At 41.2% G+C, this 23,174-nt stretch overlaps 1 protein-coding gene across 4 annotated transcripts in view; it reads left to right on the forward strand.

Annotated features, from left to right (window-relative positions):
• RSU1 (Ras suppressor protein 1) overlaps nt 1–23,174 on the forward strand; it is a 246,163-nt gene that overhangs the window by 84,468 nt on the left and 138,521 nt on the right. For all 4 annotated transcript variants that reach the window (XM_035021558.1, XM_035021554.1, XM_035021555.1 and 1 more), the window contains one exon: nt 18,574–18,706. In XM_035021558.1, coding sequence (XP_034877449.1) covers nt 18,574–18,706 — 133 coding nt within the window. The remainder of the gene's footprint in view (nt 1–18,573; nt 18,707–23,174) is intronic.

The following is a 23,174-nucleotide window of genomic DNA, read 5'->3' on the forward strand; positions in this document are numbered from 1 at the left end:
AGCTGGGTGCTTTGGGAGGATTCGTATCCATTTGTCTCCATTCCACTTATCTCCTCCACGTAATTATTACAAAAGATGCAGCCAGGCGCAACATCCTCGCTCTTGTCTCCCAGATGAGTTGACTCTCAAGTCACCGGCGGCTGTCAGTGCAGGGGTGAGGGTGGCAGCCTGCTCCTTCGCTGGTGGGCATCTCCGCAGACGCCGCCAACTGGCAGCTGCGTTGGGATATGCAGTAATTAGTTGCTTGAAACTCCTCCCTTGTTAACTCCAGGTAAGTTATTAGAGAAAATGTCCTGGAGTTCAGAGTGTTGGTTTTGATTAACAAGAAAGGAGGTTTAGCCATTGGAATATGTCCTCTGTTTGTAAAACAGTCAGATCCTGTACAGCTCCTTTCCTTGTGCGGGATCCTATGTTGTCATTAAGGCAGTGGCTCTTCCTTGAACCCCGTGGCTCACTTGGTCCAGTAGATACAGATTATAGATAATGAGGTCTGTGTTTTTAGGTATGTTACATTTAGGGTCTTTTTTTTTCTTTTTGGTGGGGGGTAGGGATGGTCGGGGATAAAATGAAGGGATACCAACTAATTCAGTTTGGAAAATAATATACTGTATTGCTATTATATGGTAATTTATATTCATTATTTTAAATAAAACATTCAAAAAGATCAAAAAATTCACTCAAAATCTCAGCAACATAATTATTATGTTTCAGTGACCATCATTTGAGAGGAATCTGTTGACATGGACAGAAGGGTATGTCAAGAGGTAGAAAGGCAACTATATAAGTAAAAAACAATATATATATTTAGTGGGGGAGGTGCATAGGGAGAGAGGGAATCTTAAGCAGGCTCCACACCCAGCATGGAGCCTGAAGCGGGGCTCAGTCTCACAACTCCAAGATCATGACCTGAGCTGAAATCGAGAGTTGGGCACTTAACAGACTGAGCCACCCACACGCCCCAAAGAACAGTGTTTTTTAAAATGTTAAATTTTATTTGTATTTAAGAGAGGAAAATCAAATGAAGAACAAACAAAAATTACGGATAACATTGAGGTGTCTCATACATAGTTGTCAATCTGTATATATAGATAGATACCAAAGTTTTATACATAAATATATGTAACCATCTTTTTAAACTTTTTTTTTTTTCAAAATGGGTTGATGGCTTTCTGACTTACTGCTTAATTGGCTAGATTTAATTGTTAGGTAGTTGTTTTTCAGAGAGACTCTTATGTCCTGAGTTCTTGCATACTTGGGAATATCTGCCCTTTCTTATTTGAGAAGTAATTTGAGTATAAAAATACTGAGTAACCTTTTCTTTTCCTAGAACTTTTTTTTTTCTTTTTTAATATTATTTTATTTATTTTTTATTTTTTAAAGATTTTATTTATTTATTTGACAGAAAGAGACACAGTGAGAGAGGGAACACAAGCAGGGGGAGTGGGAGAGGGAGAAGCAGGCTTCCCGCCAAGCAGGGAGCCCGATGCGGGGCTCGATCCCAGGACCCTGAGATCATGACCTGAGCCGAAGGCAGTCGCTTAACGACTGAGCCACTCAGGCGCCCCAACTTTTCCTAGAACTTTGTAGGCATTGTCTTTTGACGTTGAATGTTACGAGGGCAACATCAGAGGGCAGTCTGATTTTTTTCACAGTATTACTGAGTGACTTGTTTTTTCTTTTAGGATAGCTGTAGGATTATTTATTTATTTTCTCTCTCCTTCTTTCTCCACTATATTTATTAAAGCATAACACACATAGATAAAAGTCCATAGGACATAAACTTATAGCTTAGTGAATTATCACCCTGTATAAACTCAAGCAACAGCTACACGGGTCAAGAAATAGAAAACCCACAGCATCTCAGAAGTCCCCCTCAGGCCTCCTCCTGATCAAGTGCAAGGCCTTCTGTTCTGCCCCAAGGTAACCATGGTCTTTAGTTCCGATACTATTATTTAGTTTTGCTATGCTTGAATTTTATATAAAGGGAACCACTCAGTATGTATTCTGGCTTCTTTCACTTGACATTGTGTTTTGAGATTCATCTGTATTGTTGCATATAGCTGGATTTCGTTTGTTTTCACCACTCTCGGGATGTGAGTTATCCAGGCATCAGTCCCATTTCTCATTTGAGCTACATATTTGCTTAAAGCAGAATCTCTCCCACTTTTTAGACCTTGCTCCTTGGGGGCCAGCAGTGGAATCAGAGGCCCTCACAGTGTTGCTCCTCTCCCTCTTTCCTCAGGGAGTGAAGATGCTTGTTTGCACGTCACCCATCAGCTCCCTTTGGGCTGCTGGCTGTGGAGCGGGGTTTCTCTGGGATTATTCACTGCTCCCCTTGTCTTCTAGCAGACCCTCACACTGAAGTATCAGCACTTCAAACAAAAGGGTCATTTGATGGAGCTTTTAGGACTGTTACAAAAATATCTTACCATGTTTGAATTCTGAGGAGCTGTATGTCCACTACCAACGTGGATTGAAATTTCCCAGAATTCAGCTACCGTTCATCATAATTCTTGATATGAGGTGGTGACATTTTACTTGTTGCACTTAAGAGCTCATTCTCTCCTCTCCGCTGATGGATTTTAAGGAAGGGGAATACAGAGAAACGCTTTCACGCCATTTAATCGGATGGCTCCTAAGTTACCGTAGATTTGAGTAAGTATGTTTAAAATCTAAGGCTGATCATACAGATTGACCAGTCCAGGAAAACAGTGCCCCCTGTGATGCCCTCTCCCATCCTCCCCTGGCGTTGGGCCTCCACCCTTCCGTATCCAGCCTCTTGCCAACCTCTTTCCTGTCCTGCTCTAGTTAAGGCTGGTTATCTCAGAAGAGTGCTTTAACCAGTTGGGGGTAAATTATAGTAGGAGGCCAGCTTTATGTTCCTTTCCAGGTTTTTAATATCAGGGAATGGAGACTTACTGTAGGCTGCCTTCAAGTAGGAGCTTAATATTATCATTCATCATCAAATAGCATCTGAGAAGGGCCATTGGAGCCTGCTCCTGTGCCTCACTGAACTGTAGTGAGGTGCTTTTTGTTCTGCTGTGTGTACCAACATGGCATAACATAACAAGACAGAGCCATAACTTTTACAAAGGAGCAGCACTTCTTTGACAAATGTACGGAATTTAAAGATTTAAAGCGTCAGCAACATCTTTGAGGAAGTGTTTTTTCCTAAAGGGTGAAAAAATACTGGATATTGTATAATCAAAGAGAAATTTAACCTTCATGTCTGATTGCATCCTTCTCTTTCTGATCCACCAAATGGTACCCATAGTTAGAAATGTCAGTAAGAGTAATGGAATCAGATTGCCACACGCTTGACTCCCTCAGCTCAAATTATGTCAATTAATAGAAATAAACTACATAATATTTTACATAAATATATAGTGGTTTGAATTATATACAAGTAGTATGCTCTTCAGAAAGCTTGATTTTTTTTTTTCCCCCCCTGACCTCCGTCTTCTGGAGTATCATCTGTTTGGCCCTGCTGTAAATGTTAGATGGGCCTGTGTCTTGAAGATGTTTAACTTTATTTATTTTTTTTTTTAAGATTTTATTTATTTGCCAGAGAGAGAGAGCGAGAGGAGGAACACAGGCAGGCAGAGGGAGAAGCAGGCTCCCCGCTGAGTAGGGAGCCCGATGTGGGACTCCATCCCAGGACCCTGGGATCATGACCTGAGCCGAAGGCAGACATTTAACTGACTGAGCCACCAATTGCGCTCCTTGGAGTAATTTATTTTTGGTATGGTAGACTTAAGAGAAACTCCAGTACAGGAGAAAATGTTTAGCAAGAAGCAAAGAGGGTTTTCTTCCAAACCTGAATTAACTGTGAAATTCATAGGACTTTTTCATTCCCGAAATGTTCTCATTGGTGTCCTACATACTGTTATGTATCGTGAAATCAAGATCATCTATGCAGTTCAGCTACTGTCTGTACTCGGTGAATCTGTGCATTTCTGTTTTCTATTTGATTTTTATTTAGTGTTTATATTTGTAGATGTATTTCTGAAGTATATGTGTTTATTTGCTGTCTAGAATATTTTATGTCTGTGTTTTATACCACAGCCGAGGTTATGTGCTGTTTTAGGCAGAGTCGACCATTTTGCGCCGACCCCAGCACACTTCAGAGAGTGTTTGCCATTGTCACTGTCACTTTTTCTTGGAAAGGGAAGACAGAGGAAGGAGGAGAAATGGGCAAGAATAAGCAAACGGTCCTTTCTGACAACCTAGCGTGGCATGTAAGGAGCAGACCTTGGCGTGAATCTCATTGCCGCCATTTGCTAGCTCCGTGGCCTTCAGGAAGTGACAGAATCCTCTCCAAACCTCATTTTCCTTAACTGGGAGGCCTCTTCTCCATTTTCAGGTGCCTTTGAGATCATGTACAGAGGACATCTGGTCTAGTCAGTGGTACATAAATACACAAAGCATTTTCCTCATTTTCAGATTATTTGTTTATCACTTATGCCGTACATTGTTTTCTGTGTTGGGGTGACATGGAATTGTGTGCGCTGCAGAGTAAACAGTGACGACAGTCCGCCGATCGGACACACCTTTGAGAGCTTGCTGCAATGCTTTTAGTCTTTCTCCTCCGCTCCCCTGCTGTCTTTCCGTGCCCAGCTCACTGACCTCGCCAGTGTCCGTCACTTCCGTCAAACGGGGCAGCAGAGGGGTCACAGTCTGTGGTGGGGCTGGGGTGAGGTGTAGATAAACAAGTGTGTAGCTGCCTGTAAGACTTTGTTCCAAGTCCTGTGAAAGGCACCCTTCCAGGGACCAACCTCTCATCCCACTTGAGAAGTACATCACCGTCCCGGAGAAGACACCAGGAGAAGAAAAACGTGTAAGACAAAATTCCCATCCTCTTTAATAGGGAGGGACGCGGAAATGGAAACATTTTGGTCACAGTTCCACTGTGGTGTTACACGCAGGGAGTACGGACTCAGCCGCCGCTGCTACGAGCTCGTCCAGGCGCCACGCAGAGCAAGACCGTTCCTAACTGCTTCTGGGTCCATGGGAGGCACAGTGGAGTTGGAGAAACAGACCAAAGGGAAAACACCAAGCAAACAAAATTATAAAATATAATAAGTACTGCAACAGAAATAGTCTCTGTGGTAGACAGAGATCACGGGGATCAAATTTCTGTGGAGATGTGCAGGCCTGTGTGAAGAGGTGACGTTGAATGGGTTACGTTCTGTCAGGAGGCACAGGGGAGAAGGCACGTAGGTAGGTGTAGAAGCAGAAGGCCATGCCACGTTTGGTCGTGGTCGTCCCAAGTAAGTCCCACATTGTTGATGCAAGGTGAGTCGACGTCCTGTGAAGGATTTTGCACGATAGCATTTTTAAAGAACAGGTTTTTTAAAATGGCTGCCACCATTCTGACCACTGTGCAGAGCCTACTTTGTTTATCCTAGACTTGAGCATTTTACTATTTTAAATTTGCATTACTGAATATAGGGACCTGGCTCTTGGTGAGGCCATAGGACACTGTTTGTTTATATCTGCTGATGTCAAATTAACTACCAAGCAAAAATTTTTCCCTTGTGAACATCTCTTTTAGATCTCCAGGTTGTGAAGATTAAATAAAATAATAAATGCAAATAGTGTATAAAAGGTCGCATATAGATAACTTACTACTTAAGGTTGTCATTTTGTGTTTTAAACAACTCTTGTCATTGAGAACACACAAATTCTATTTCTCTTTTTTTTCTGATAACCATTTTTATGATGATAATGGTTAAGGAGGATCAGGATAGTCTGACATTTGATGGTAGCAAGCTGGAGTTTTGAGATTGACCACACTGTGTAAACCAGTAATAGTCAGAAAACTCGTTTCAAGGTGCCAAGGCCTGGAGTCAAGCCAGGACTTGGCTAATGTGAGCTCTGGTTTTTTTTTTTTTTTGGTAAATAAATTGAGTCTCTGAAGCACCTTCACACATTGAAAACAATTTTATATTTGTGTTTGTTGATTTTTTTTTTTCCCTTGAGTAGAGTATCATAGTACTTTCCTTTTTTATTGTTAACTGTGGCAGTATTTCATATTTTTAACCCAAGACAGTTGGCTTTCCAAAAATACTGGAAACAAATTCATGATGCAATCATCCTCACCCAAATCCCAAGTTGTGGTGGATCTCTGTTTTCTCTCTGTTATTTATAGTTAATACTTTCTTCATATGTTAGGAATGGTAAATTGTCTAAGTAGATCCTGGGGAAGCGGGGTAGACTTTTTTTTTTTTTACCTTGAGTTGTGGTTATTTTGCTTTCGTGTTTCTTAAGCCTTATTGTTAAATTTTTTAAACATATTCATTAGCTTCTATCTTTGGCCTCTGCTTGACTCTAGATTAGCACCAGACCGTAAGGTCCTCTTGTTTTTATTAGTTTGGGATATTTATTTGCCTTATATCACTTATACTGAAAGAAAGTATATAGTTATCTGTAAAAGTAGAAACTTACCCCAACTCTATGGTTTTTCTGCTATAGGATGTAGTTTTCGCTTTTATTTTATTTCTCAAGTCCTGGGGTAGGGTGAGTGTGTAGGTGGGTGTCCACATGCATGTGCGTATTTACATGCATGGAAACCCTGCTTTAGAGATAGTTGTGGTTTTCTTTCCATTGCATCTTGGTTCTGAGCTGTTATTGTTAAACTTGAAAATAAGCAGAAGTTCATCAAAACTCATTAAAATGGGCTGTTAGTACATTACCTAAAGAACATTTGGCGTTTCTTTTAGCGTCATTTTGAATTCACTGGAAATTAAGTTACAATTGTTGCAGTTTTTCTTGTAGATTTAGCATTTGTGTCACTCACAGTTCCTAATTAGTACATACTTTATATGACATAATATCTGCACTCTTACCATCTCCAGCCTCTGCAGAGAGCATAACACATGGCACCAAAGTAATAAAAATGTAAGCTCTAGAGTGAGGAGCAAAGCCGAAACAAGCCATTTTTACATAGAACTTAAGTTTAGGTTCTGTGTAGTAGGTTGATCCCTTACTTAACCTTTAATAAAGTTGGATTCAAGGGTATTTATATATAAATAAAAAAATAAAATTAATTTCATTTCATACTTCCATATGAACCAAGTACCTGGTAATATATTACAATGACATTTAAACTTTAGTATTAGTACTATTGGCTGAAAAATTGCCATACTTCTTTTGTTTTTTTTTTTTTAAAAGCAACTGTTTTTGAGGTTAGCCATTAAAAAGACAAGTTGTTGCCATTTGAGAGGGTCGTTAAAATTATTATTATTAAGAAGATGGGATTGTGGGACACCTGGGTGGCTCAGTAGGTTAAGCCTCTGCCTTTGCCTCAGGTCATGATCCCGGGGTCCTGGGATCGAGTCCCGTATCAGGCTCCCTGCTCGGCGGGGAGCCTGCTTCTCCCTCTGCCTGCCGCTCCCCCTGCTTGTGTTCTTTCTATCTCTCTGGCAAATAAATAAATAAAATCTTTTAAAAAAAAAAAGAAGAAGATGGGATCATATTCACACTGATTGGATCAGTTTGTATTTGTTTGGCCTTATAGCTCCTATAAAGTTATCTGAGAAGTCATTTCCTCTTTTCACATAATTTGGAAAATAAAATCCTATAGAAATCTAGATATGCTTAAGACTCGATCCCCAAAGACCCTCACACCCTCCAAACTTCCCTTAATGGGCTCTGGAGTTGTACTTACATCCAACTCTTGATCAGGTTCTAAGTAATGTTACAGTTAGAATATGTGTAACCCATGCAACCTCAAAGTACCATTTCAGATGTTGGTTGAAAAGGGTTAATTAGGGGAGTGTGTGTCTATATTAATGCCACCTGTTAAAAGTACTCTGTCCTGTTAATGAAAGTGTATCAACCTAATGCATTACTCTTCCAGGGTGTTTTCATATAAGAAGAGAATACCTGGCGGCAACTAGGCTTTCAACCCTTAAGATAATGTTTCTGATGATAGAATTCTGGACCCACAAGGGGGTTAAGGGGGAGTATTTCTGCGTATGCCTTCCCGGGGCTCTTTAAACCTTGTCAAGTTACTGACTATTCCAACACTACCTCACTCAATACCTTTTCGCAGGAGGAGGAGATGCGTGTCCTGTCCTGGAAAGACCAGGGGCTTTGCAAGAACCAGATAAATTGGCCTTTGAATCCCAGCTTTGCCTTGTACTAGTCGGATGACCTTAACCTCCCTGAATGTTAGTGGTTGCTTTTTTTTTTTTTTTTTTTTTTTTTAGTATTTTATTTATCCGAGAGAGAGAGAGAGAGAGAGAGAGAGAGATCATGAGCAGGGGGGAGGGGTAGAGGGAGAAGCAGACTCCCCGCTGAGCAGGGAACCCAATGCAGGACTCCATCCCAGGACCCTGGGATCATGACCTGAGCCAAAGGCAGTCGCTTAACTGATTGAGCTACCCAGGCACCCAAGTGGTCGCTTTTTTAAAATGAAATGATAATACTTTACATGCTAGATTGTAGTGACTGCTTAGAGTAATGTGTGCAAAGTTCAAAGGTCTAGAAGCGACGTCTGATACATCTGGTACGTGGTACGTGCTAGGCAAATAATAGCGATTTAATTACAACGACAAAGATTATGATAATGGTAAGCATTCATTGATTTGTGGGGCTTATTTTGACATCTTCAGTAGAACTAGTAATAATATGTGAAAGTTCAACAGATTTCAATACTCAAGATGTAATTTTTTTTGCTTTCTTTAAAATTTAAAAAACCTTCTATCAATGTAGTGTTTCAGTAATTCTGTACATTACTCAGTGTTCACCCTGATGCTTGTACTCTTAATCCATTTCACCTATTTCACACATCCCCCACCCACCTCCCCTCCGGTAACCATCTGTTTGTTCTCTATGGTTAAAAGTTGGCTTTTTGGTTGGTCTCTGTTTTTCTTTGTTCGTTTGTTTCTTAAATTCCACATATGAGTGAAATCATGGTATTTGTCTTTCTCTGACTGACTGACTTAGCATAATCCTCTCTGGCTCCATCCATGTTGGTATAAATGGCAAGATTTCATTCTTTTTTATGTATTTATATATATTTATCCATTTTTATACACACACACACATCTACGCCACATCTTTTTTATCCATTCATCTGTTGGTGGACACTTGGGCTACTTCTGTATCTTGGCTATTAAAAATAATGCTGCAGTAAACATAAGGGTGCATCTGTCTTTTGACTTAGGGTTTTAGTATTCTTAGGTAAATACCCAGTACTGTGATTACGGAATCATAGGGTAGTTCTATTTTTAACTTCTTTTTTTTTTTTTTAAAGATTTTTTTTTAAATTTATTTATTAGAGAGAGAGAGTGAGAGAGAGAGCGCAAGAGGGGGAAGGGTTAGAGGGAGAAGCAGACTCCCCGCCGAGCAGGGAGCCCGATGCGGGACTCGATCCCGGGTCTCCAGGATCATGACCTGAGCCGAAGGCAGTCGCTTAACCAACTGAGCCACCCAGGCGCCCCCCCACCTTTTTTTTTTTTTAAAGATTTTATTTATTTATTTGAGAGAGAGAGAATGCGAGACAGACAGCATGAGAGGGAGGAGGGTCAGAGGGAGAAGCAGACTCCCTGCCGAGCAGGGAGCCCGATGCGGGACTCGATCCCGGGACTCCAGGATCATAACCTGAGCCGAAGGCAGTCGCCTAACCAACTGAGCCACCCCGGCGCCCTCTATTTTTAACTTCTTAAGGAACCTCCATACTGTTTTCCTCTGTGGCTGCACCAGTTTGCATTCCCACCAACAGTGCATGAGGGTTCCTCTTTCTCCACATCCTTGCCAACAACCTGTCGTTTCTTGTGTCTCCCAAGTCTTACTAAATCAAAAATTCTGTAAGTTTTAACAAGGCCTCCAGGAAATTTTGATGCACACTCAAGTTTGAGAACCACTGCTTTAGAAAATCTGAGAAACACAGAAAAGCGTAACTTTCTTGATCCTCCCATTCAGAAATGACCACTGTTAGGATTCTGAGTGTATTTCCCTCCTGCCTTGTCTCTATTCTTGTGTGTACCTACTTAGCTGTATTTTTTTCTAGTCTTCTTCCTATGTATACATGTAGATACTTATGCTTTTTAAAAACATGCCATACTATGAGTTTTATAGCCTATTGTGTTCATCTCAATATTGTCGTGACCATTATCCCATGTCATTAAATTTTATTTGAAAACATTTTTAATCATATGGCTACATAATATGAGTGCTTATAATTTATTAACCAGCCCCTTAGACATTTGAGTTGTTTCCAGATGTTGAGGAAGAACATAAGCAACACTGAATTGAAAATTTGTATTCATAAATCATTGGGAATATCTGTGATCATTTCCTTAGCGTAAATTTATCACTAGGATGCAATTACTGGGTCAAAGAGTATGAACATTTTTATAGCTCCTACTGTATATTGCCAAATCACCTTTCTTTAAAGAGGTGCAATTTTGTCCTCAGACCAGCCATGTCGGGAAGGGTCTAATCCTTGAACCTTGGCCAACCCTGGGGATTACAGTCCTTTTGAATATGTACCAGTTTGATAGAAGGATGCTTACGAACTGCAAGTGAACAGGATATAATCTGCTGTCCTTTAGTCTTTGCATTCCCTTACACTTTGGTGTTCAAAAGCATGAATGGACTGGGTGGCTCAGTCGGTTGAGCGTCTGCCTTCTGCTCAGGTCATGATCTCAGGGTCCTGGGATAGAGCCCTACATCGGGTTCTGCTCAGCGGGGAGTCTGCTTCTCCCTCTCACCCTCTTTCTGTGCTTTCTCTCTCTCTCAAATAAATGAAATCCTTAACAAAAAACAAAAAACAGCGTGAACAGGAGATACCACCTTGGATTTTGTCTCTTACATGTTAAGGGTGTTAATTTCTAAAGTTTACTTTCCTTAAACGGTCTGCCCCTTACTTAAAGACGTCATACGTTTCATTGAAAGGGAGTTGTAGCTCTTCTAAAGGTGTGCTCTGGAGTAAAAGCAAGTGGGCCCCGTGGATGTGATGGTGAGCCCCATGTACCCTAGGCTTTAGGGAGTAGCTAGGGACTAGAGGGCCTTTAAGGAAGAGAACAACAAATTGTTTCTGTCTGTAGTATCACAAATCCATTACATAATGATATTATTAATATTAAATCTTGCTAGTGAGGGAATTGTTGAAGGAACCTGAGATAGAATGTTGAGTAAATGCTAAACTGGCAGAAAAAAATGCTTTAAAATCAGTACCGTGGCCATTCTGTATACATTTCTCTTGCACAGCTCTACTGAAGGCTGGTTTGTGATACTTTTATCAATCCTATAAAAAGTCACAATACTGAAAATCTTTTGAACATACATTTATTTTAGTTTATATTGCATTAATCAGTGACTTCTCCTGGAGTCTCCAGGGGGACTGAGGCTCCCTTGGTGTTGACATTTCCTGCTTCCCACGTGGTCAGAAGGGTGTCCTGAACTAGGAAACTTGAGAGGCTGAGGGTGGAGAGAACAGTGAATGTCCCAGGGCACTCTGGGAACTGACATCAGGAGGGTGCCTCAGACCGCGGCCATGTAGGGATCTTTCAGTCTTGCAGGAAAAGAAATCAGTGGCCCTAAAGTTGATCTTACCCTCCTTTTTGATCCCAGACCTTTGAGAAGCTTATGAACAGGGGCCCCTTCCTCCTAAGAGGGTCACCGTGTAAATAATACTGACTTACTGTGCATTCAGTTTGGGGAGGTTATAAATTCCTTGAGCAAACCTATTTTAGGCAAATTGTTTTGAAGTGTACATTTTCACTCCTTTGAAGATTTCACTTAAAATAATAATAACAAGAAGAATATTTTATACTTATGTAGTGACTTCCAGTTTACAGAACCATTTTATACACTTTTTGCCTGCTGTCCAGGGGCCTGTCAGTTGGTACTATTATCCCCACAGGGCAGCCGAGGAAACCGAAGCTCAGGGAAAAAAAAGTTGATGAAATGTTACTTGGGATCAGGAGCCTGGTCTTCTGGCCACATCTCCTGGGCTTTGTCTACACTTGATAGCATTACATAATAAAAGGGAAATCTGGCAAGCAAAAATGAGATTACCTCCCACATTTGAAAGAATGATTGGGAAATCCTATGTGACCAGCAGGTTGAAAACATGAATTATTTATTTAACATTCAGAGAAGGAGACTGGCAAGATTGATGCGATTATGGTGGCATGCATTGGGGTTACCTCTGCTCTGTCGGTGAGTACTCATATTTACGAGCGACCGAGGGCCCCTTGTTTCCATCTGACCCTGGAGCATAGATATCCAATGGCCAAGAGCATCAGAGGGAAACCTGTGTAAAATGCTCTTTTTCTTCATTGGTGAAAAGGGCTTCTGAACCCTTTTACACAGGCATACACATAAATCAGGTGCCACTTTTGTTCAAGCCCCTCGGCAGGGTATTGTTTTTATTCTTTTTTTTTATTTATTTATTTAAATTGTACTCTTCCCCTGACTAGATTGGAAGAGCAACCGTTTGTTTAAGTATGTATCATAAAGCAGCAGTGCGTTGGGTGTATTAAATGAACAGAATGCCTGTTTTAAAAATTGTTGCCGGAAAGGCTAAGCAGACAATTGCCAGGATGACAGGATGGCCTCGAATTCCCCACAGAATACATTTGAGAGCTGTCATGAGACATCCCAGCTTACTCTGATTGCATTGATGATGCGCAGAAAGGGAAACAGCTTCAGACCTAGATGCTCAATCCGGTTAGGGCTTCATAGACCATCATCTATAAAGCTTGGTGTTCACTGCAGTAGGACGATGCTCTTTTAAATAAGATGCGCTCCTTGGCGCTAATTAATGAGCCTCACGTATTTTGTACTTGTTTTTGGCATTTCCTTTCAGCGCACTTTGTTCTTTTTTAATTATAAAAATCATCCCTACTTGTAAGCACATGGAATTCTTGATAGAGAAAATGAATAGTTTACCCTTTGTTCTGCTGGTTCAAATCCCTGTCCTGCCTTAACTTTTACCCCTCTTTGAGGAAACCCACATTAACAATTTGATGTCCGTGTCTTCTTTGTTTTCTTTTTTACATAAACAATTACTCATGCACATATATGGGTTTTTTTTTTTTTTTCAAAAAATAAGTCATAGCAAACTTAGAATACTCTTAATTTTTTTTTTAATTACACTGTAGACCTCTTTCTCTACATCAATGCATGCAAAAAAATCTATTCCACTCATGGAATAACTGTCAGGCTGGAACATACATTATTCTGCCGCACCTGCTGGTGAACATTCTGCTTGTTTCCAGTGTTTTATTACTACAAACATTTACAATGTCAGCATTATTTTATGATCCTTATGACCATTTTTTTCCACCCAGTGAAGTGTTTTGCTAAGGAAGTGAAAAAGCAGGAACCTTCCATCTTCCGTTTGTTAACTGTAATCATGTACTTCTGTAATTAGCGGTGTAATATGTAGTAATAAGAATTACAGAGATTTATGTGTAGAATATCTCTTTATGTATGGAGCGGTCTTAAACGTAGCTTTTATTCTGTGTTGGAGTCATTTGTGGTTCGCTTCTGTGTGTGCATTCACTGAAGAGCAGAGGTGATCTTTCAGCTGTCATAATATCCCATCTGGACCCCTTCCACAGCAAATCACTTACCTGCGTTTGGGCAGATCTAGTACACTAATGACAGACTACCCAGTCAGCCATGGTTTGCTGGTTTTACCTTGTTAGACCATGGCCTTAGATTTCTGTGAGCGAGCACCTGGCTTCGAGAGTGCCTTAATTTAAAAAGCACTCTGGTATTTTGGAATTATGAAGGGAGGGAATGCTGCTTTAATGACGTGAAAAATTTGCCCATATACTCTGGATTGCTTAATATATGATAAATAATGTTTACTGGCCACATGTTTCAGGATTTGGAGTACTCCGGAAGAATTCTTAACAGGGTGATTATGAAAATAACCAATTTCCATAAGCGAAAATGACCATGCTTATTAGTGGGGCCACAATTGCCTATTGCATTCGATCCCATTTATAACCAGCAAGGAGACCGATTGCTCTGCATGATTTAGTGTTTACAAAATTACGGGCGCACAGCAAAGCTTACTGTACTAGAGGCTCCGGCAAGAAGCATATGCGGTCCTCCTGCAGGTAATAAAATGGAAAATCCAATTTGCGATTGCAGAATACGGCTCTGAGTGATATATGATCTTCATAGCAGCATCGGTCAGGGGGTCACCACTAATCACGGTGCTGGTGGCTTCCCCTGTGGCCTGGGCCTTCCCACTGAAGAGGGAGCAGAGTGAATCTATGTCTGGGAGCCAGCCAGCGTGTCTGTAGATGCACCACTTTCTAGCTTATTAGATCCTCTTTGTCACAGCGCTTAATCCTGCTGCCTGATCCTTGTTAGAACACCGCCAGCGCGCCGCTCAGGCTTCTAATAAAGGAGCTGGCTGAGGGCGCCTGACTAGACGCACCGAAGCGTGCAGCGCGCGGCAGCGAGGGGGATTGCCTCCTGACTGACAGCCGGGTGAGGTGCTTCCTGCATGTTATTACTTCAGAGGGAACCTACCTCCCGCAGCTGACAGATGAGCTTTGCCGAGGCGAGGGTAACTTGTTGCTCCGCCGATGTGAGATGGGTGTCATCTTTTCACACAGTATCATGGCCCAGCTTTACTCTAATTATATTAACCCCCTTCTGAAATTGCTGCCCTCCGGGCCGGCGCGCCGTGAGGTAAGGAAGCGGGGGCCAGAGAGCGGGCTGGGAGGATTACAGCTGCACCGAGGTAAGGAATGTGTTCGCCGCCGCAGCTGATGACACGAAGTTGAAAAACAAACAAGCACCGTCCTCCTCACGCCAAGCCTGGTTATCGCTCTGAAGAGTCCGTGCCGGGCTGGGCGCGTGCCATTTCCAGCTGCGTCGCCTGCAAGAGTGGCCGGCTCTAAGGTCGGCTGTGGACGCTAAGCATGGTTTTCAGGGTTCTTTGTTACAAAGAAAGCACAGCTTCGACCGCAAAGCTGTCGTTCTGGGGGCGCGGGGGCGGTTTGTCTCCCTGGGGAACCTGAATTGCTCTTTTCTAGTGACCTCCGGTCCCGGTAGCCCTGGGAGGACCTGGGCACCTGATTCAGTAGAGTCGTTCCATACTAAAATAAACACATGGGGGTGGGGGAGGGTAACCCAGGCCCCCACCCCCTCCAGCTAGAATGCACAGATGAGTGTGAAGGGGGAGAAACGGAAATGCTCGTGAGGATCTGTCTCATGATCCTTTGTGTGTACCCCGACTCTCACACTCCTTTTCCCCAAAGGGTGTGTGTCTAGCCCACATCCAGTGTCTCCTGCGAGCTCCACTTAGCAGACGTCATTAGCAGTCCCCTCTGTCTCTTCTGTCTCCATTGACAGCACTTAAATAGAGACATTGCTAGGGACTGACAGATCTCCGGGGGGTTAGAGGCTTCAGCCAAAAGGGCCCAGAGAACACGGCTGACCTTTCTTGGCATTATTCGCCGAGCTCTGTCTTCCATGTGTGGCAGTCAGGGAGCATGGAACTTTAGTACGTGATTTTCACTAAAAAGGCTGCTGGCTTCGCGAGAGGCTGTTAATAAGTTAACAAGAGGCCATGTACATTCCCAAGTGGGTATGCAGGTTGTAGGTGGTAGAAAGCAGGCTCATCTTTCCCACAGAAATAATGTACCTGGACCTCAGGTTCAAAGCTGATCCATTAAAATTTGCTTTGCTCATAGTATACCTGTACTTTTGCATTCTTGGGGCAACCCTTGGACCTTGGTGGAAGGGAACTTGTGATACAGCCCAGGAAGGAAGAGAGTCCTCTTTCTCTCACTGTCCATGGACGTCGTCCCTGAGCAAATTTAGAATAACTGAGGATTGCCTGGCGGGAGAAGGGGGGGTGGTCCTTCCTAGAGCCTTTCCCTGGTCTACGGTGTTCTCACACTGACCCAGCGCCCTGAAAATACAGCATGGTGAGAAGTGCTCTGGGCTCCTACTTCCCTCCCTCCTCCCCCCAACTCTTCTTCCACAAACTAAAGAATAGTATCCCTGTGATCCCAGTTGAGTTAATTCGTGGTAACATATGAATGATGGGGAGTCCTGGATGTTCATCAGATCAAATTATACCCATTAGAAATTCAGACTCTATTTCTCAGTAGGATAAACAATTTTGGGGAACAGGGAGGAATGATCTTTAGGTCAGAGTAGCCACTAACAAGTAGATCTCTTTGCTTAGGAATTGCTTTGCCTCCTTATGCAATTCATGCTTTTCATGACTTCTCTTCCTTCTTTGCTTAGCCACTTTGGAATACATATATTTTTTTCCAAATGTCTCTGTTAGTTTTGTTTTTTCATGGTTGATTTCATGCTGATGTCGGTGGGCAGGCCTTAGAGACAGGAAGATATGTAAATGCAGCTTGTTTATTAGGTGAATGTTTTAAGAGAGGTGTTCATCTTCTAGTGCCTCCGCCCCCAACTTCTTAGTGACTTGCTACACCATGGTTACTGATGTCTGGCTTGTGGGCCCTTCCCTCGATGACCATGCTTCTTAAGAACTGTGGGCAACCTATTCACTGTATTTAACACAGGACACTTAAGAAATACAGAATTTTTTTTTAAAGTAATTTTTACACGGAAAACTTTTTTTCAGACATTATATTCATTTTTAGGAAAAGTGGAAATTGAAGAAAAAAGTAATAAGAGAATGATACAGAAGAGTGGACAAGGACGTAGAGTGTAGCAAATGAGATCCTAAAAGAAGAATTAACAGAGGAATTGAAAGGAGAGATCAGTTTTATTCTTGGAAAGCTAAAAGCCCTCCCCAAGTGAAGATAAAAACAAACAAATAGCCCATTGCCTAAAAGGTCACACCGAAGTAAGATACCCAGCTCAGCAGGGAATTTGTGCAGCTCTGGGATTTTCATTTGCCCTAGGCAGTTTTCTGACTCATGGTTTAGAGAATAAAGCCCATTAATTTACCAAATGATTTAATATCTGACTAATGATGTTTAACCATTAAGATGAGGAAATTGACAATATTGGTAATCTTGGAGAGAATTTTATCTGCTTATTTTTGTACTTAACACCAACAGAGTCTAAAAAGCTTTGGAAAGATCATGATGAATTACTCACTGGTAATATTTGGTAATATCAGTTTTCTTTAAAAGCATTTTATTAAATTGTATTCACTTTTATATTGGTCTTTTTTTTTTTTTTTCTGAATAGTTACAGGTTCATCTAACAAAAAGAAGACAGATTGAAACTCTCAATTCTTTTGTTTTAAGAAGAAATATCACATCACCTTCCCAGTAAAAATGTTTATTCATTTCTAAAGCCCAGATCAGCAAGGAAATTATGTGCTTCATGGTATACTTGCATCCCAGAATGTGTCCTCCTTATTTTGAGTTATCAGTTATGACAAAATCGGCAAGTAGAGTTTCAAAAGAGGACAAACATGGTACTTTGGATGTGTTTTGGGAAGAATGGTTGCTGGGTATCTATGTTTACGTAGCCTTGGCTGCCTGTAGACTGGGGGTCTGAAAATGGACTTCCTCAATAGGGCTTATAGGGAAAGACCTTTGGTGAGCCTCCTGCCAGGTAAACTGCATACATCTCTGCTCCATAACTGTGCTGTTCCCGTCTCCTGCATAGGGCAAGCATGTGATGGAAAGCTCTTTCACACATATCCTTTTCCATTTTTGAGTATACCAAACAAACAAAAAAAGGCAACTGATTACTAACAGATGATACTCGGGTGGGTGGCGCTTACTGGGTCTTTTATGCTGCCTTCCTTAACTCATCCTTGGTTGATCTAGGACATGTAACCTGATAGCTTCCCCAGACATTCTAGAAAAATATGAAATTTGGAATCAGAGCCTTGGGTTCAAATCCCCATTCTTAAGTTTTCTCATCTTGGACATAGTACTTAATTTTGCCATGTTTCCATTTCTTCACCTATGAAGTGATGTCAATGACTGACCTTAGGGACTGCTGGAGAATCAAATGAAGAAATGCTTTTTAAAGGTAATCGGTCACCTGATGAGGACAATACAGATATGAATTTCTAGCATGGCCATGTTAATGAGATTCATTTGGTGCTGATTTGTGATATGCTTATGGTACCTGAGGAATGCAGTAATAATTTTACCTGGGCAGCGTTCTTCCTTCACTCATGTTCTACTTTGATGAATAGTGGTGTTGATTGGATTGGGTTTAGATCAGATTTGACAAGTGGTGATGTACATTGTCAAGTAGAATTTCAGGAGGTTCTGATAGGGTTGTTTCTTTCGATCTTGGATAGGTCGTTTTCTTCTCTGTAACAAATACCTAGAAAAATAAAGCATATGCTGCATTTGCAAGAATGCCTTCCAATTTCACTTCCTTTCTGCCTCGTTCCCCCACTGCCTTTCTCCCTCCCTCTCTCCCTTCCTAATTTCTTGGGCCAGGGTACTAGGACTAAACATTGCTTTCATATCATTGAGAACTTGAAGTAACACAATTTTTAAAAATCAAATCAAATGATCCAAGAGATCCTTGGGGTTGTGCCGTGGTTACTGGGCAGGACTTCTTAGACCTGATTTTGTGTTGGATGAAATGAACGTCACCTTTTCCTCTTTACTTCCATCGTTTCAGGAAACTTGGATTTAACTGGTCAGAAGCAAGTGTTCAAAGCAGAGAACAATCCCTGGGTTACCCCAATTGCTGACCAATTCCAGCTTGGCGTGTCCCATGTTTTTGAATATATCCGTTCTGAGACGTACAAATAGTAAGTAGACGGTGATTCTCTAAAATAGTAGACTGTCGTTTTATAGTATTTGTAATTACACCACTTTTAAAAACTATCATATGACATTGTCATATTGGTGGCAGTTAGCTTATAATATTTTTAAATGTTTTATTAATAACATGTAGTAATTGTCTCTTTTTTTATAGATGATTTTTAATTGACGTTTTCAAAGGGGATTTGTACCAAATTTGTTAAAAAAATTTTTTTAAGGTATTAGTTGAATATTAAAGGCACTAACAAAATGCCAAAATATTTAATTGCCTTTTTTGGCAATTTTGCATTTTGTTAGTGCATTTTTGGCATATTGATGCCAAAATCCATCAGACACATTAAGATCAGCACATACTTTTTTCTCCTTTGACTGCAAAAAATAACAAATGTTATGAACAAAATTGTTAAGCGGTTTATTTATAGAATCAGGAGAGACAACTAGGAAAGCATCATTCTATTCTTCAGAAGCTCTTACACTAGCAAGATGATAATCTCTCTAAGAGAAAAAGAAAAGGCAGAAAAAGAGGAGGAGGAATCAGCTAGCTTAAGTCACAGCATCAGAATCCCTCAAGTCCTTGCCCTGGGTCAAGGGCAGCTTGTGAGGATTAGGCCTCCAAACCTAACCGTCCCCACCTGTTTCTTCCTCATTGTGTCAGGGTCGGTAGGAATTCTTCCACCCCCTACTTGCTCTGTTGTTGTTATATCTTCTGACATTATTTTCCCCTCATCCCACCCCCAAATTGAAGTGATCGTTCTTTCCTCTGCTTTCATGATCCTTAATGCTGAAATCTGGTCTCCTCTACTTCTAAGCAAATATAGAAGAGACTTGAAAAAAAACCCATAGTCCAGTTTAATCTGATTTTGTGTGCAGCCCCAACCTTTGAGAAGTTAACATCCCAGCTAGTTGAGAAGAGCTAGAGGATCATTAAGGGTCACATGCAGTTAGGAGCTTGCATTTTTGGTATCAGAACAATGCCCCCCCTCCTGCCCCCCAACACAGGCCTCGCTGAATCTATACTGGGGCAGTGGGTCAGGATTAACCAACAGGGCAGAATCCCTGCCTATATACATGTGGGCTGTAGTTCTGGAGCCCCCTTCCTGTATACCCTTGTATACGGAACTTGTTATAGTCCTGTTTCCATCGGGCAGAATCCCAGAGAGGATGAGCTGTGAAGAATAATTGTGTTAAAACCAAATAGACTAGAATTGCTGACATGATAGCATATCCTCATCTATGAAAGCAGCTTAAAGTATGGTTTAGATTTCTTTTAAGATAATACTGTGACATTTGCAATATATCTTAAGCCTTACCTATAAGAGTAAAATGAGAGAAGTATAAGATGTGTTTTATTGTTTCATGAGCCACATAGTTATGCGCAATTATATATATAGTTTCCTTAAATATGAATATAGCTCAGCCTTGGAAATTAGCTCATTATGAAAATGTGTGAAAATATAATTGCAGATTAGCAGCTTATTGTTCATTTTGTTCCTCTTAAATTGTTAATCATTGCTATCATCCATTTTAGATGGATGTCTGATTTTTTGTTGGTAAGTGGCAGTCTCTGTAGATCTTGGTTTGTAGGTTATCTTTTTAGAAAATCCTTGTATACATTTTAACATGCAGAAAAATCTACAAGCAAGCTTTTTTTGAGTGAGAACTGGGAAAAATACTCTTTTTTATTCTGGCTAACAATCTTTTGTTTTACCATCCATTAATTTATAATGTATAGTGTTTTAGAATACATTGCCTATAAAAGCACTTCTAATTTTAATTTCATTTTAAAAGATTAAGTTGTGAATTTATGGATACTGTATTACCTCAGAGACATTATTAGTCATTATTACAACTAATCACCATTATACACTATTTATGATATATTATAAACTATTTCTGGTTATTTGAACATGGTTAGGATTTTGGATGAATGAGGTTCATTGCCTTCATTGAGTTAATTGTTCAGTTATTCGAAAGGAAGTATACAGCATGACATTTTAATCAGTAACATGTTTGTTGTCTATATAGCCCTCTCTCTCTTATCAGCATCCTAGTTTTGAGGATCAGAGTAATCTAAGCAATTTGCCTACCAGCTTGCTTTTTGATTTCCTCATGGAGAATGATATTATCTTTTACACAGTGAAATGAACATTCAAAAGCTTAAGTAAGCATAGGAGAGTTGTTAACCCCTTTTAGGGGGACAGGTTAGTACACCGTTCACTGCTTTTAGAGAAGTCTTCGTGAGCCTCTGTGGGGAGGATACACTTGATGTGACCTCCTCAAGGGCAGGACCCCTTGGTGAATTCCTTCGGAGTTCTCCTCTTCTCTCCTCCTTGGGAAAGAGAAGAGTGTTGGCCATTCTCTATTTCAGCTTTCTGTCCTTCACCCATCCTCCCGTAGTAGCTGGGCTCACTCCATTACCAAACATACTAGCCAAACACGTGGACTATTAACCAGGTAAGACACTAAGTCAGACTCTTAATCTTATTCTTTTTTAAAAAAATACTTATACAGAAATGCCACCATTATGTTTCACTGAGTTTTAACATGTAAGGTTCTCTTTTATGTGAATAGCTGTATATTGCTATAGCCTCATGTAACTAGAACCCGACTTAATTCTTTAATTTTTTTAAGTAGCCACTTCCTAATCAGAGGACTTGTAGCATAAAGCTGTGCATATGATGACTTTTGAGGAGGCAGTGTATTCATTACACGTCCATTTTTCCGAAAAAAGCCAGTTGCACATTCAGCACCTCCATCTTAGGCATTCTGTTCTAAAAGCTGCAGTTTCTACTCTTTGCTTCCTTACGTCTTTTCTATAAGCCACGTATACCCCTTTCAATAACAAATCCTTTTTTTTTTTTTAATATATTGATCTTCAGACTACCAAGAAAGCATATTTTAATTTTACTTTGGCACTTAAATTGCTGATGATGATCCTTCCCTTTTTTTCCAATTTTCTAACCAATTGACTTGTTACCTAAGCGAGATCAGTAAAGAACTTACTGGCATGTTTCCTTTCCATCCACGTACGTGGTTGACTTTCACAGCGACCTTCCTGTTCCAAGCACGTCCTCAGAGGCCTTCTGAGTCTAGAGCAGCGACAGGCAGAGGAGATAGATGATCCGACTTCCAGGCTCTCATGGACTCCAAGAGGGGACGTGGACATTTGAAACAAAGCAGTGAAATCAGTGTGCAGGAAGAATGAAAATGCTCTGAGATGATTTAACGTGGTGAAGATAGGAACTTGTGCACTTGAGCAGGGAGGAGCCGTGGGTAGGTGTGGCCAGGAGCGTGTCGAGGTGTCGTTTTCAGGAGCTTGTTCTGTTGAGTACGCTTTGGGCATCCCTCATGTCCTCCTCCTCATTTTTCAGGTGGAGACTGCTCTTTGTCCATTTATCATACGTTCAGCGAAGGGAACATACTGGCTGGTGTCATCGCATTGCCCGTTCATTATGTAGCTCTCTCTGTTCAAGTACAGTCATTCGCTCGGTCGGGATGTTGAGGAGCAAACCCTGTGAGGGCATTAGCATTTTCCGGCTGTGGTCGAGCTCTCCAGTCACCCCTTAACTCTGTATTTGGTGGTGGTTTTCTCCTTGCATGACCTCTCTTATTTCTGTGAAGCAGAATTATGATCAAATAGTCACCACTTGTTAAGTTTCCAGAAGGTAGATTCCCCCCTCCTTCCCCCGCCCCGCCCCCCAAGGAGAAGTCAGATTAGAGTCAGGATCCTTGACAAGATGTTTTGTGAAAGGGAGTAACTCACACTTTTCACATTTCCATCAAAGAAGGTGGATAGGAACCGCAAGCCATTTTAAAAGCTGACAAGTTGGGGTGCCTGGGTGGCTCAGTTGGTTAAGCGACTGCCTTCGGCTCAGGTCATGATCCTGGAGTCCCGGGATCGAGTCCCGCGTCGGGCTCCCTGCTCGGCAGGGAGTCTGCTTCTCCCTCTGACCCTCCTCCCTCTCATGCTCTCTGTCTCTCATTCTCTCTCTCGCAAATAAATAAAAAATTAAAAAATAATAATAATAAAAAAATAAAATAAAATAAAAGCTGACAAGTTAACTCTTAACAAAAGAAGAGGTTTGACAAATGTTCGGCTGAAAATGTGTTGGTTGAAAGAGGCATTTAGAAAACAGGTATTCTCATGAAGGCTGCAATTTGCGAAGTATGGTGGTCCTAAAGCCTCAGTTCCAGAGTGGCATCACTCAGAGGATGCTTCCCCGTCATTCTTCCTGCCCTGTGACTTGCTTTTATCTCTAGGGAGAGGCGCCACACTCACTTACATTTTTATTTTCTTCTTTAATCTTGGGTGACGACCGGCCCTACGATTATGCATGCCAGTTAGTGGAAACATTTTCACAAAGCAACACTTGGTGAATGGTGGGCAGTGATGAGAAAAATGCCGGCAATTTCTTTTCGCTAGAAATCGAGCAAAATAAGTCATCCTGTTTGATT

This window comes from Mirounga leonina, unplaced genomic scaffold (assembly GCF_011800145.1).
Source record: "Mirounga leonina isolate KUSES-001 unplaced genomic scaffold, KU_Mleo_1.0 Mir_175, whole genome shotgun sequence".
In the NCBI taxonomy this organism is placed as follows: Eukaryota; Metazoa; Chordata; class Mammalia; order Carnivora; family Phocidae; genus Mirounga; species Mirounga leonina.